This window comes from Thunnus maccoyii, chromosome 12, assembly GCF_910596095.1.
Source record: "Thunnus maccoyii chromosome 12, fThuMac1.1, whole genome shotgun sequence".
NCBI lineage: Eukaryota > Metazoa > Chordata > Actinopteri > Scombriformes > Scombridae > Thunnus > Thunnus maccoyii.
The window spans coordinates 33,294,367-33,308,885 of record NC_056544.1 but is presented as its reverse complement, the minus strand read 5'-3'; the positions used below and the strand labels follow the sequence as shown (position 1 = coordinate 33,308,885).

The 14,519-nt window shown below is 38.2% G+C and overlaps 1 protein-coding gene across 1 annotated transcript; it reads left to right on the top strand.

Moving 5' to 3' along the window:
* The first annotated feature begins 1,823 nt into the window (after nucleotides 1-1,823).
* Nucleotides 1,824-12,443, top strand: bfsp2 (beaded filament structural protein 2, phakinin). Its single transcript, XM_042427585.1, has 7 exons — nucleotides 1,824-2,517; nucleotides 4,539-4,621; nucleotides 4,908-5,064; nucleotides 5,603-5,764; nucleotides 5,859-5,984; nucleotides 8,355-8,596; nucleotides 11,816-12,443. The coding sequence occupies exons 1-7, from the start codon at nucleotides 1,942-1,944 to the stop codon at nucleotides 11,892-11,894; spliced, it is 1,425 nt and encodes a 474-aa protein (XP_042283519.1). The 5' UTR covers nucleotides 1,824-1,941; the 3' UTR covers nucleotides 11,895-12,443.
* Nucleotides 12,444-14,519: the final 2,076 nt, after the last annotated feature.

Genomic DNA, 14,519 nt, shown 5'->3' with positions numbered 1-14,519 from the left:
CTAACTGTACACCAACTGTTCGCCAGCTGTTCACCAACTGTTCACCAGCTGTTCACCAACTGTTCATCAGCTGTTCACCACGTTCATCAACTGTTCATCAGCTGTTCACCACATTCACCCACCATTCACCAGCTGTTCACCAACTGTTCATCAGCTGTTCACCACGTTCACCCACCATTCACCAGCTGTTCACCAACTGTTCACCAACTGTTCATCAGCTGTTCACCACGTTCTTCAACTGTTCATCAGCTGTTCACCACATTCACTAGTTGTTCACCAGCTGTTCACCATGTTCACCAGCCATTCACCAGCTGTTCACCAACTGTTCATCAGCTGTTCACCACGTTCACTAGTTGTTCACTAACTGTTCACCAACTGTTCACCAGCTGTTCACCTGGACAGGAAACACAGTTCAGAGTCAGGGACACAGAAACCATAAAGCTGATTATCATAGAATGTATTTGTGTGTGTTAGTTGTGATATGACTGATATGGATCCATCTGTTATGACTGCTCGTTTGTAGCAGGTTCATCTTTAGTTCGCTCATGTTTATTCATGTAATTGTGTTGTGTAACTTAAATTTAGCCTCATTCTTTAGACTCTGCAGTTATTGACAGTCATCCTGCTGGTGGTGTTGCTTTTGTGTCTATAACACCTGCAGTGACAGATATAAAATATAATATTTGTGTTGTAAATCATTTATTTTGGTTATTGTGATATTATGATACAACTTAAAGTTTGTATTTTTCCTGATCTTAAAGGCTGCATTACATTTTTTATTAAGATGTCAAGATGTGTAAAATATCGTTAATCTAAACCAGTGGTTCCCAACCTGAGGGTTGAGTTAGTCAAAGGGGTCGTGAGATGAAAGGAACTGATCAGATACAGAAAAAAAACACAATTTTGAAACATACATTTTTTTTCAAGCTTTCTTCTAATTTCTGTGTTATTTCTTGTGGATTTCTGTATTTTACCTCCTCAAGCCTCTAAAAGTTATTCAAATAAAATTAAATAAGTGAGTGATTGAGTCTCTCTGGAGCTGCAAGGTTAGTCGATTAATCAATTAGTCGATTGACAGAATCAGCAACTATTCTGATAACTGAATAATCATTTCAGTCATTTTTTAAGCAAAAATGTAAAAACTAATGCTTCAGCTCGTCAGATGTGATGAGATAAACTGAATATCTTTGGACTGTCAGACATCTGAAGATGAAACTTTAGACTCTCGACAACATTAACGGATATTTTTCACTATTGACATTTTCTGACATTTGTGGACAAAACGATGAATCAAGACAATAATTAAACTGTCAGACATGAAACGTGGTGAAGGGTCACTTTATTTTACAGGGTCACAGGTCAGAAAGGTTGGAAACCAGCGATCTAAACAATCTGAAAAGTCAGCAGTAATCATGTGATTCATTATCTTTCTTCATGTGGACGCAGTTTGACAGGAAACTGATTCAATATCCATCATCAGTGATTTGATCCCAGACGGTGACCATGAGACAGAGAACAGCGAGGTGCAGCGAAGAGATGCTGCTGATGTTCTGAATAAAGAGAAAAGAAACTGTTGCATCATTATTATCATTATTATTATTATTATTATTGTTATTGTTGTTGTGCTAAAACATTTGTTTTTAGAGTGTGTAGTGTGTGTGTAATGTGTGTAGATGTGTGTATTGTGTGTGTGTGTATAGTGTGTGTATAGTGTGTATTGTGTATAGTGTGTGTGTGTGTGTGTGTGTGTGTAGTGTGTGTGTGTGTAATGTGTGTAGATGTGTGTATTGTGTGTGTGTGTGTGTGTGTGTGTGTGTGTGTGTGTGTGTATAGTGTGTGTGTGTAGTGTGTATTGTGTATTGTGTGTGTGTGTGTTTCAGGACTGTTCGCGCCTCTGTCTTCTGTCCTGCTGATGCAGCTGAAATCAGACTGTGTGTTTCCATGAGAACAAAGCTTCGGTCACCGCAGCAACACAAACAGCAGATGAACAAAGGCGGCCATGTTTCCAGAAGGCCGTCCTCCCATAAATCCCGGCGGCCTGCGGCTCTGAGCGGTTTGTCACTGGGAGCCGTCATGCCTCTGCCTCGACGCCGTTCCTCCTTCCTCGGACAGTCGTCCTCCGAGCGCCCGGCCGCCGCCTCCTGCGGCAGGCTGAGCTCGACCGGCACCGCCGCTCCCCGCGGCGTCTTCGTGGGCTCCGCCCCGCCCGTGGGCGGGGTGTCCGGCCTGGGGACGCGGGTGTCCCGGCGCGCTCTGGGCATCAGCAGCGTGTTCCTGCAGGGCATGAGGAGCAGCGCGGCGCCCGTGCTGCCCCGCGGTGGGGAGCGGGCGGCGGGTCACGGCGCGGCAGCGGCCGGTCTGAACAGCTGCCTGATGGAGTACAGAGACAAGGTTCGAGCCCTGGAGACGCTCAACCAGCAGCTGGAGGAGCAGATACGACTCTGCCTGGACCGCAAGGCCTCCAGCGCCGGAGCCTGGGGGCCCCTCAGGAGGGAGTGGGAGGACGTCTACCGACAGGTTAGCTCATGGAAGGCAGAGTCACACACACACTGGGGTAGGACAGGTGGGGGCGGAGTCACACACACACACACACAGGTAGGATAGGTGGGGGCGGAGTCACACACAGGTAGGACAGGTGGGGGCGGAGTCACACACACACACACACAGGTAGGACAGGTGGGGGCGGAGTCACACACACACACACACAGGTAGGACAGGTGGGGGCGGAGTCACACACACACACACAGGTAGGACAGGTGGGGGCGGAGTCACACACACACACAGGTAGGACAGGTGGGGGCGGAGTCACACACACACACAGGTAGGACAGGTGGGGGCGGAGTCACACACACACACAGGTAGGACAGGTGGGGGCGGAGTCACACACATAGACAGGTAGGAGAGGTGGGGGCGGAGTCACACACATAGACAGGTAGGACAGGTGGGGGCGGAGTCACACACATAGACAGGTAGGAGAGGTAGGGGCGGAGTCACACACACACACAGGTAGGACAGGTCGGGGCGGAGTCACACACACACAAAGGTAGGACAGGTAGGGGCGGAGTCACACACACACACAGGTAGGACAGATAGGGGCGGAGTCACACACATAGACAGGTAGGAGAGGTGGGGGCGGAGTCACACACACAGGTAGGACAGGTGGGGGCGGAGTCACACAGACAGGTAGGATAGGTAGGGGCGGAGTCACACACATAGACAGGTAGGATAGGTAGGGGCGGAGTCACACACACACAGGTAGGAGAGGTGGGGGCGGAGTCACACAGACAGGTAGGATAGGTAGGGGCGGAGTCACACACATAGACAGGTAGGATAGGTAGGGGCGGAGTCACACACACACAGGTAGGAGAGGTGGGGGCGGAGTCACACACAGACACACACACAGGTAGGATAGGTGGGGGCGGAGTCACACACAGGTAGGATAGGTGGGGGCGGAGTCACACACAGACAGTTTCCTCATGGTGCCTGAGAACCTCCTACAGGTAGGACAGGTAAACTGAGGTCTGCGTTTCCACCGGAGGAACCAGGGTCTAAATGAGGCTCCGGGGGGAGATCCATGGGGGGCGTGGTTTGCAGGGATGACCATCGCTGATTGGTCAAACAAAACTGCTTCATTCATAAAACAAGGAAGTACTCTAGTGTTGATTTAGGACAAGGGGAGGACATTTCTCTTCATTCGATAATGATAAAAGTAAAGTCAGGCTTTGTTGTCGGCTTTTTATAAAAGATGAGCGAAAGGAGCGCGAGCAGCAGCGAGGACAAAGCTGTGAATAAGAGAAAAGGTTATTTTCTGGCTCTTTCATGTGGTTTGGTTCTAAAACAGAAATAAAAGCATCAGACAGTCAGCAGATGATTCGCTGGAGACAAACACTCGCTGCATTTCTGCTTTTCATTCATTCATCACATCCAGCTCATCAGCAGGAAACACAAAGAACAACATCTGTGTTGTGTGAACGCTGCGTTTCAGTTTGTAGTTCCTCATGAGTCTGGAAATGCAAACAGGATGCACAACAGAGACATTTAGTTCCTGATTAGATCCTCTGGGTCCAAATGATCTGAACCATCAGCTGATGAAGGTCATGTGATACGACTGAAAGCTGCTTTTTATGGTTTATTTCTCTAAAACGTTAAATATTCATGACTCTAAGTTAAGATCTTTTCATGATCTCAGTCTTGGTTGCTTTGTTGACACGTGTGGTTACCTTGGTAACAGCAGGTGTGGTTTAACACCACAACAAATATTGATCGTTAAACATCAACTGAATGACTGTTGGTCATGACTCCACCACCAACACCCACCAACAATCAGTAATAATGTTCATAATCATTGATAAACACTTTAACAAACACTCAGTTGATCAGTTTTATCAGGACTCTGTGCTTTGATTGACAGCAGCGTCTCCACAGCAACAACAGTGTGTGTGTGTGTGTGTGTGTGTGTGTGTGTGTGTGTGTGTATGCTGCCCCCTGCTGGCTGCAGGCAGCAGCTCTCAGTACTCTGTTTTCCTTCATTTCTGCAGGTCAGTGAAGCCATCCTGGATAACGCTCGGCTGATGCTGCAGACAGAGAACGTTCAGGCCAACGCTGAGGACTTTAAGGACAGGTCAGAGGTCACACACACTTCATTACACATGTTTCTAAAGGTGCTGACGTCAGCTGACCTTTAACACTAAAAGCACAGAAACTCTGGAAGATCTGCGCTGCATTTGACTGCTGAAGCTCATATTTGATTATATTCTATATATTTAAACTCTCAGACAGAATAAAGATGATCTCATCATGGTCAGCATGAACAGGAGGGATGAAAACCTGTTTCAGTGGTCGTATGAACACATGATTGTGAACGTATGTGAGGAAGAGGAGTAAGAGTCAGGTGTGTGGTCCTGCAGGTATGAGAACGAGCAGCCGTTCAGGAAGGCGGTGGAGGAGGAGATCAACTCCCTGTACAAAGTCATCGACGACGCCAACCTGACCAAGGCAGAGCTGGAGGAGCAGATGGAGAACATGAGAGCAGAGCTGCGTAACCTGGAGCACAACCACGAGCAGGTTACTTCAATCACATGACAGATCCTCTGAGCGGGAAAACATCAACACCTCAGTGTTTCACTAAAGAGAGAAATAGTTATTTTTCATTTCGGCATCATCAGATACAGACGAGCTGCTTTAAAATGACACACAGACCTGAGAATATGTACAGACTGTACAGTGTTCAACTATCACTAATCGATCAATAAGAAAATATATCTTGAATAAGTCAGATTTGCACCAAAATGATGAATTTAAAAGCAATTATCGTAGTCTTTAAATGATAATTGAATGAAATGAAAATGAGAAATGCTTGTTATTAAGGCTTTAAACTTTATAAAAGAAATGAAAAGAGATCATGAAAAGGTCATTACATTCATTCATATTTGTATGTTAGGTTTTTAAATCTAACTTTATAACAAAAATTCATTGAAAAACCTTATTTGAAGACAGAATAATGAATTATTTCACTTTGAGTTTTATGAAATATAATGTAAATGCATTGTTATTGATCAGTTCATTGATTGATTACCTTCTAACTGACCCCGTGTGCTTGCAGGACGTGCGGCTCCTCTACAGTCAGATGTCGGGACGTGAGGTGGACCAACCCGACGCTCCCATAGAGACCAGTCTGGACCAGATCCTGGCTTACATCAGGAACCACTGGGAGAAGGTCACAGAGAGGAACCGAGCCGACACCGACAGCTACCTGGAGTGTAAGGTGAGGTCATCTCACCTGGACAGGTGTCCTCACAGGTCGGGCTGCTGCTCTCAGATGTGATGCTGATGTGTGTGTGTTGGTGTGTGTGCTGCAGGAGGCGCAGTGTGTCAGCAGGCTGAGTCCGGAGGAGAAGCAGGTGGAGGCGCTGAAGGCCGAGTGCAGCGACGCTGGCTGCAAGATCCAGAGTCTGCAGGCCGAGACTGAGTCCATCAGAGCACTGGTGAGACACGATCAATACACCAATCAATACTAATACATGATCAATACATGGTCAGTACACCGTTCAATATATGATCAATACACTGAGTGATACACGAGCAATACCATGTCAATACACGATCAATACATGATCAATACACAATCAATACACCAATAAATCAAACAAACAATACCAATTCATGATCAATACTAATACACGATCAATACATGATCAATACACAATCAATACACTGATCAGTGTACCAATCAGTACTAATAGATAGATCAATACACGATACACAAAGATAACAAAATACTGTCAAGATTATAATATACTAAATCAGGATGAGATATTACGTTAAGATTACAAGAAATTACGTTAAGATTACAAGATATTACGTTAAGATTACAAGATATTACGTTAAGATTACAAGGTATTACATTAAGATTACAAGATATTATGTCAAGATTACAAGAAATTACGTTAAGATTACAAGATATTACGTTAAGATTACAAGATATTATGTCAAGATTACAAGAAATTACGTTAAGATTACAAGATATTACGTTAAGATTACAAGATATTACGTTAAGATTACAAGATATTATGTCAAGATTACAAGAAATTACGTTAAAATTACAAGATATTACGTTAAGATTACAAGGTATTACATTAAGATTACAAGATATTATGTCAAGATTACAAGAAATTACGTTAAGATTACAAGATATTACGTTAAGATTACAAGGTATTACATTAAGATTACAAGATATTATGTCAAGATTACAAGAAATTACGTTAAGATTACAAGATATTACGTTAAGATTACAAGGTATTACATTAAGATTACAAGATATTATGTCAAGATTACAAGAAATTACGTTAAGATTACAAGATATTACGTTAAGATTACAAGATATTATGTCAAGATTACAAGAAATTACGTTAAAATTACAAGATATTACGTTAAGATTACAAGATATTACGTTAAGATTACAAGGTATTACGTTAAGATTACAAGATATTACGTTAAGATTACAAGGTATTACATTAAGATTACAAGATATTACGTTAAGATTACAAGATAATTATGTCAAGATTACAAGAAATTACGTTAAGATTACAAGGTATTACGTTAAGATTACAAGATATTACGTTAAGATTACAAGGTATTACGTTAAGATTACAAGATATTACGTTAAGATTACAAGATATTACGTTAAGATTACAAGGTATTACGTTAAGATTACAAGATATTATGTCAAGATTACAAGAAATTACGTTAAAATTACAAGATATTACGTTAAGATTACAAGATATTACGTTAAGATTACAAGATATGTCAAGATTACAAGATATTATGTCAAGATTACAAGAAATTACGTTAAGATTACAAGATATTACGTTAAGATTACAAGATATTATGTCAAGATTACAAGAAATTACGTTAAGATTACAAGATATTACGTTAAGATTACAAGATATTACGTTAAGATTACAAGATATTATGTCAAGATTACAAGAAATTACGTTAAAATTACAAGATATTACGTTAAGATTACAAGATATTACGTTAAGATTACAAGATATTACGTTAAGATTACAAGGTATTACGTTAAGATTACAAGATATTACGTTAAGATTACAAGGTATTACGTTAAGATTACAAGGTATTACGTTAAGATTACAAGATATTACATTAAGATTACAAGGTATTACGTTAAGATTACAAGAAATTACGTTAAGATTACAAGGTATTACGTTAAGATTACAAGATATTACGTTAAGATTACAAGATAATTATGTCAAGATTACAAGAAATTACGTTAAGATTACAAGGTATTACGTTAAGATTACAAGATATTACGTTAAGATTACAAGATATTACGTTAAGATTACAAGATAATTATGTCAAGATTACAAGAAATTATGTTAAGATTACAAGAAATTATGTTAAGATTACAAGATATTACGTTAAGATTACAAGAAATTACGTTAAGATTACAAGATAATTATGTCAAGATTACAAGAAATTATGTCAAGTTTATGAGATATTATGTTAAGAATACAAGATATTACGTTAAGATAACAAGATAATTATGTCAAGATTACAAGAAATTATGTCAAGTTTATGAGATATTATGTTAAGAATACAAGATATTTCGTTAAGATTACAAGATATTACGTTAAGATTACAAGATATTACGTCAAGATTACAAGATATGTCAAGATCAGGAGTTATTATGTCAAGATTACAAGATATTATGTCAAGATTACAAGATATGTCAAATTTAGGAGATATGTTAAGCTGAGGAGATATTATGTCAAGTTTACGAGATATTATGTCAAGATTGGGAGATATTATGTCACCATTATAAATCCTGTGTGCAGAAGCGTGGTTTGGAGAACTCTCTGGGTGATGCACGGCACTGGCACGACGTGGAGCTGCAGAATCTGGGCTCAGTGGTGGCGAAGCTGGAGGCGGAGCTGGCCGATGTGCGCGGAGAGATTGACCAGCAGCGCCGCGACTATGACACGCTGCTGAGCAACAAGCAGCGACTGGAGCAGGAGATCAGCATGTACCACGGCATCCTGGACGGAGAGGAGAGCCGCTTCCAGCCCACCGACCTGATGTGAGTCACCGTAACACTGGGTCATGTGACCAAACACTGTCAGGTCGTGTCACAGAATTACACACTGTCCACCAGGAGATGCTTTATTAAGATTACAAAATACTATTTAAAGATGACAAAATACATCAAGATGACAAAACATATGTCAAAATTACAAAATACTACATAAAGATTACAAGATACTATGTCAAGGTTATGAAATACTACATAAATATTACAAGATACTATATCAAGATTATGAAATACTATATAAATATTACAAGATACTATATCAAGATTATGAAATACTATATAAATATTACAAGATACTATGTCAAGATTATGAAATACTATGTAAATATTACAAGATACTATGTCAAGATTATGAAATACTATGTAAATATTACAAGATACTATGTCAAGATTATGAAATACTATGTAAATATTACAAGATACTATGTCAAGATTATGAAATACTATATAAATATTACAAGATACTATGTCAAGATTATGAAATACTATATAAATATTACAAGATACTATATCAAGATTATGAAATACTATATAAATATTACAAGATACTATGTCAAGATTATGAAATACTATATAAATATTACAAGATACTATATCAAGATTATGAAATACTATATAAATATTACAAGATACTATATCAAGATTATGAAATACTATATAAATATTACAAGATACTACATCAAGATTATGAAATACTATATAAATATTACAAGATACTACGTCAAGATTATGAAATACTATGTAAATATTACAAGATACTATGTCAAGATTATGAAATACTATATAAATATTACAAGATACTATATCAAGATTATGAAATACTATATAAATATTACAAGATACTATATCAAGATTATGAAATACTATATAAATATTACAAGATACTATATCAAGATTATGAAATACTATATAAATATTACAAGATACTATGTCAAGATTATGAAATACTATGTAAATATTACAAGATACTATATCAAGATTATGAAATACTATATAAATATTACAAGATACTATATCAAGATTATGAAATACTATATAAATATTACAAGATACTATATCAAGATTATGAAATACTATATAAATATTACAAGATACTATGTCAAGATTATGAAATACTATATAAATATTACAAGATACTATATCAAGATTATGAAATACTATATAAATATTACAAGATACTATGTCAAGATTATGCAATACTATATAAATATTACAAGATACTATGTCAAGATAATGAAATACTATATAAATATTACAAGATACTATCTCAAGATTATGCAATACTATATAAATATTACAAGATACTATGTCAAGATTATGAAATACTATATAAATATTACAAGATACTATGTCAAGATTATGCAATACTATGTAAATATTACAAGATACTATATCAAGATTATGCAATACTATATAAATATTACAAGATACTATGTCAAGATAATTAAATACTATATAAATATTACAAGATACTATATCAAGATTATGAAATACTATATAAATATTACAAGATACTATGTCAAGATTATGCAATACTATGTAAATATTACAAGATACTATGTCAAGATTATGAAATACTATATAAATATTACAAGATACTATGTCAAGATAATGAAATACTATATAAATATTACAAGATACTATATCAAGATTATGAAATACTATGTAAATATTACAAGATACTATGTCAAGATTATGAAATACTATATAAATATTACAAGATACTATGTCAAGATAATGAAATACTATATAAATATTACAAGATACTATATCAAGATTATGAAATACTATGTAAATATTACAAGATACTATGTCAAGGTATTGAGATATTATGTGAAAATTACAAAATATTATGTCAAGATAGGAGATAATATGGTGGGATTACAAAATACCATCTGAGGGTGATGAAATACTATGTCAAGATTACAAAATGCTACGTCAAGATTACGAGACATTATGTCAAGATTATGAAACACTAAAGATGAAAAGATACAATCTTACAGTCTTAAAAATTTCATTTAGCAGACAGTTTTACCCAAAGCGACGTACATCTGAGAGCTGATACAACACAAGCAGGGATCTAGTCAGGAAACAACAATGTGAGTAAGAGCTATAAAGCTGAGTTTGAGTCTGATGGGACATAGATGTCGACAGGAGATGAACAGAGGTGACGCATAGAGAGCATAGAAGCACATTTGTTTTGTTTTTTTGTTTTGTTTTCTCTCCTCCTTCAGTCCATCAGGTGCAGAGAAGAACTTGGTCTTTAGTCTTTTCTTGAAGATTGAGAGGGACTCTGCAGATTGAACAGAGTTTGGTAACTCGTTCCACCACCGGGGAACTACAGAGGAGAAGAGTCTAGCTAGTGACTCAGGGTCCTATTGTGGTCAAACGCACCCTGAACTGATCAATAATATCATGCTATGAAATATTTTCAAACCTGTTCTGCTGAAATATTACCTCGACATTCAGATATGTGAAAATGCAGAATGTCACGATAATGAAATATGTCAAGTTACAAGATACTGCTGTACATAATATCAAGATTATGATACACTATGGTAGGTTAGAATTATGATATACTAAATTGTGATTATGAGAAACAAATTCAAGATTATAAAATACTACATCAAGATTACAAGATACTACAGAGATTATAAAATATTTTGTCAGATCTGTTCAGGCTGATCAGCTGATCAACTAATCAATAATACTGTAACCGGTTTCTTCAGTCGCTGTGGATTGTGGGTAATAAACAGCACAGAAATCACTATCAGCATGTTACACTGTTACCGTTAAACAAATATGTCCCCCGTAAACAACGGCAGGTAGGAACTGAAATTACATTGTATTTAAGCAAGGAGACATAAATAAATAACTTAAATGTTTCACATATAAACATATGAATAATGACGATGAAACAATCATAAAATAATTAACTTCATTCTTCCAAAGTACAAAATAATATTGTGGAATTATTCCTATTCCTAAATATGTGACTTACCCAATACTGTAAAGCTTAATGCAACATAAATTAGTTTGCTAAACTTTTCAACTGAAATAACCCAAAAATGTAAAGCATACAGTTATAAAGGTTAAAATATCATGATATGAAATATTTTAAAACCTGTCCTGAAGCTGTAAATATCACTTTATGTATATCAGACTTTTAATGACTGTGAGAGTTGATGATTAAAACTTCCTGTCCAGGTGTTCAGGTCTGCACTCCGACCCTGAGGGAGCTGCTCCAGACTCCAGGACCGATGCTCCAGGACCTCCAGGACAGTGATGGTCTGACCTCCCTGTGGAGGATCTGAGGAGCAGACTGAAGTCCAGCAGAGACTTTGTAGATGTTTGTGTTTTTTCAGACAGACGTAGACTCTGCTGGAGGGTTTCCTACCAGGTGAGGTGTGCAGGTGTGAATGATCAGTCCCTCCAGGAAATAACGATTTTGCGATCGCAATAATTCATGCAAAGAAGAAATCTCTGCAATATTTGTGAGAGCTGCAGTTTAGTTAAATTACAGCAACTTTCCTGCATGAAACCAAGCAGTCCAAACCAGCAGCTGCTTGTGGTTTGGACCAATTGTGGCGTTTGGTGTGGTGGTAACTGACGTCATTCAGGTGGAAGATGGACAAATCTCACCTGCCAACAAACATGATGCCATAGACGAGCAAAACAATTCCCAAATGTTCCCAAACGTTCCCAGATGACAGTGGAGGGAAACTGTTTTGTAATCCTTGTAACATTGTGGTCGACTACAAGCAGAAATCTTCACCAGTCAGTCAGCGATGAATAAACAACACTGCAATCACTGTGACCGAAGCAGCTGACTATATTTTTATGTTGATGGATTTATTTCAATGGCATTATTGATGATTTTATTTGCTGCTAATGTTGAGCTGAAAGTTTATTTAATAAAGGTTATAAATGGAACTCAAGTGCAGTATTTTCTTTTTTATAGAACTTTGAGTCCTCATGGTTCTCATGTTCAGCTGAAATATAGTTGTTTCTGTGATCTGCAGGAAGTCGTTACTCTTCACTGGTAGATGAAGAGTCATTCACAATTGATATATCATAAAGTCCAGAGTATGAATCCAGGTCCTCAGGTAAACCTGTTCCCAGAACACCTGAGGACCCGACCTGAGCTGGTGTGTTCAGGTGCTCCTCACAAACCATAGTCAGATGTATTCCTGGGGCCAGAGCGGGAGACATAGAATCAAATTTAAAACTGCTGGCAAGGATAAACGCAAATATGGGACGATTGTTATTCACGTTGGCGGGAACGACTCCCGATTACGCCAATTTGAGGTCACTAAAATGAATGTCGAGTTGTGTGAACATATGCGAAGACAATGTGGGACTCCGTAGTTTTCTCTGGGTCCTGCCTGATCTGACCAGTGATGTCATGTATATGTGGGCTTCTATTAATATTATCGTTGTTATTATTGTTGTTGTTGTGCTTCTCTGTGTCTCCCTCTTTCTTTCTGTCTCAACCCAGCCGGTGGAGGCAGATGGAACCACCTAGAGTCCGGTTCTGCTGGAGGTTTCTTCCTGTTAAAGGGGAGTTTTTCCTGCTGCTCATGGAGGAATGTTGGGTCTCTGTAGATTAAAGAGTTCGGTCTAGACCTGGGGCCTGTTTCAGAAAGCAGGTTCAGCAAACTCTGAGTCAAACCCTGAACTCTGAGTTGATGAACCTCAAGATGGGAAACTCAGAGTTTTTGTTTTCAGAACAGCTGATCAGAGTCGGTTCAATCAACTCCGAGTTAACGCGTGATGAATAAAAAATGCCGTCATCAACGGAGCCCTGATACTACAGTACAGTACTACATACTATATTTGTTCAGATTTAATCTGACGGACAAAACACAGGAAGCAGCGACTGAAGATGAAAAATACAGTTAAAGATTTAAAACATAAATAGATCAAAGACACAGAGACGTGACTGTAGCTCACAGTCTGATCAGTAATAATGAGTTTGGTGATTTGTACTTGAAAAGGCGTCGATGTTGAAATACAGAGTATTTTATATTTTTAGACATCTGTTTGTATCTCAGCTCAACAACATTCAGTGACTTTATTTCAGCTGCTTCAACAAATGTAGTAAATTTAAATATTGTCACTGAAATGCTGTTAAAACACGTTCAGATTAAGCTCCCTATTTAAAAATCTCACTCAGCATATTAACATATAATCTCTAATATTATAGGAACAATGTTCCATCAGTGGACCAATCACATCATGACTGATAGAGATCATTATTGATTGATCCCATGTGTCTAAAGCTTCTTACCGATTGTTTACATTAAAACTGAGATTAAACATTATGTGCAGTAAAGATTAGAGGTCAGCAGCTGCTCTAACAAACTGAGTGTCAGAGTTATAACAGAAGGACATGAAGAGGTTTGATTCTGAGCTGAAGATCAATTCACACTGTGGAATATCTGAATGTCAGAGAAAAAACCGCTGTCCAAGGAAATGACTGATACACATAAAAGCAGTAACTTTAGAAAGTCCTGAGTAACAAACTAACATCCAACCAGGATTTAGATTCTGACAGTAAAGCTCCACAAACGAACGAGGAAATGAACCAGCGTGTCTGAGTCTGTAAGAGGAGACAGAGAGAAACAGAGAGAAAAGAAAGGTTTGTTGTAGAAAACCTGCCAGCGGGTTAGCGTCACAGAGTCGGTTACCACGGTAACTGACCCAGAGTTTAAGTTAATTCTCTTCCTGAAACTGAAAACCCAGAGTTTCCCTCATCTCAAGGTCTCTGAAACAGGCCCCTGCTCTATGAAGACATATAAATAAAACTGAATTAAATGAACTGAAACCTGCAGCAGGTCTCGTCTTAAACTGGGACGTTTCATGAATTCTGATTCCAACTCCAGTCTGTCTCGTTAGCTACCACCGCTAA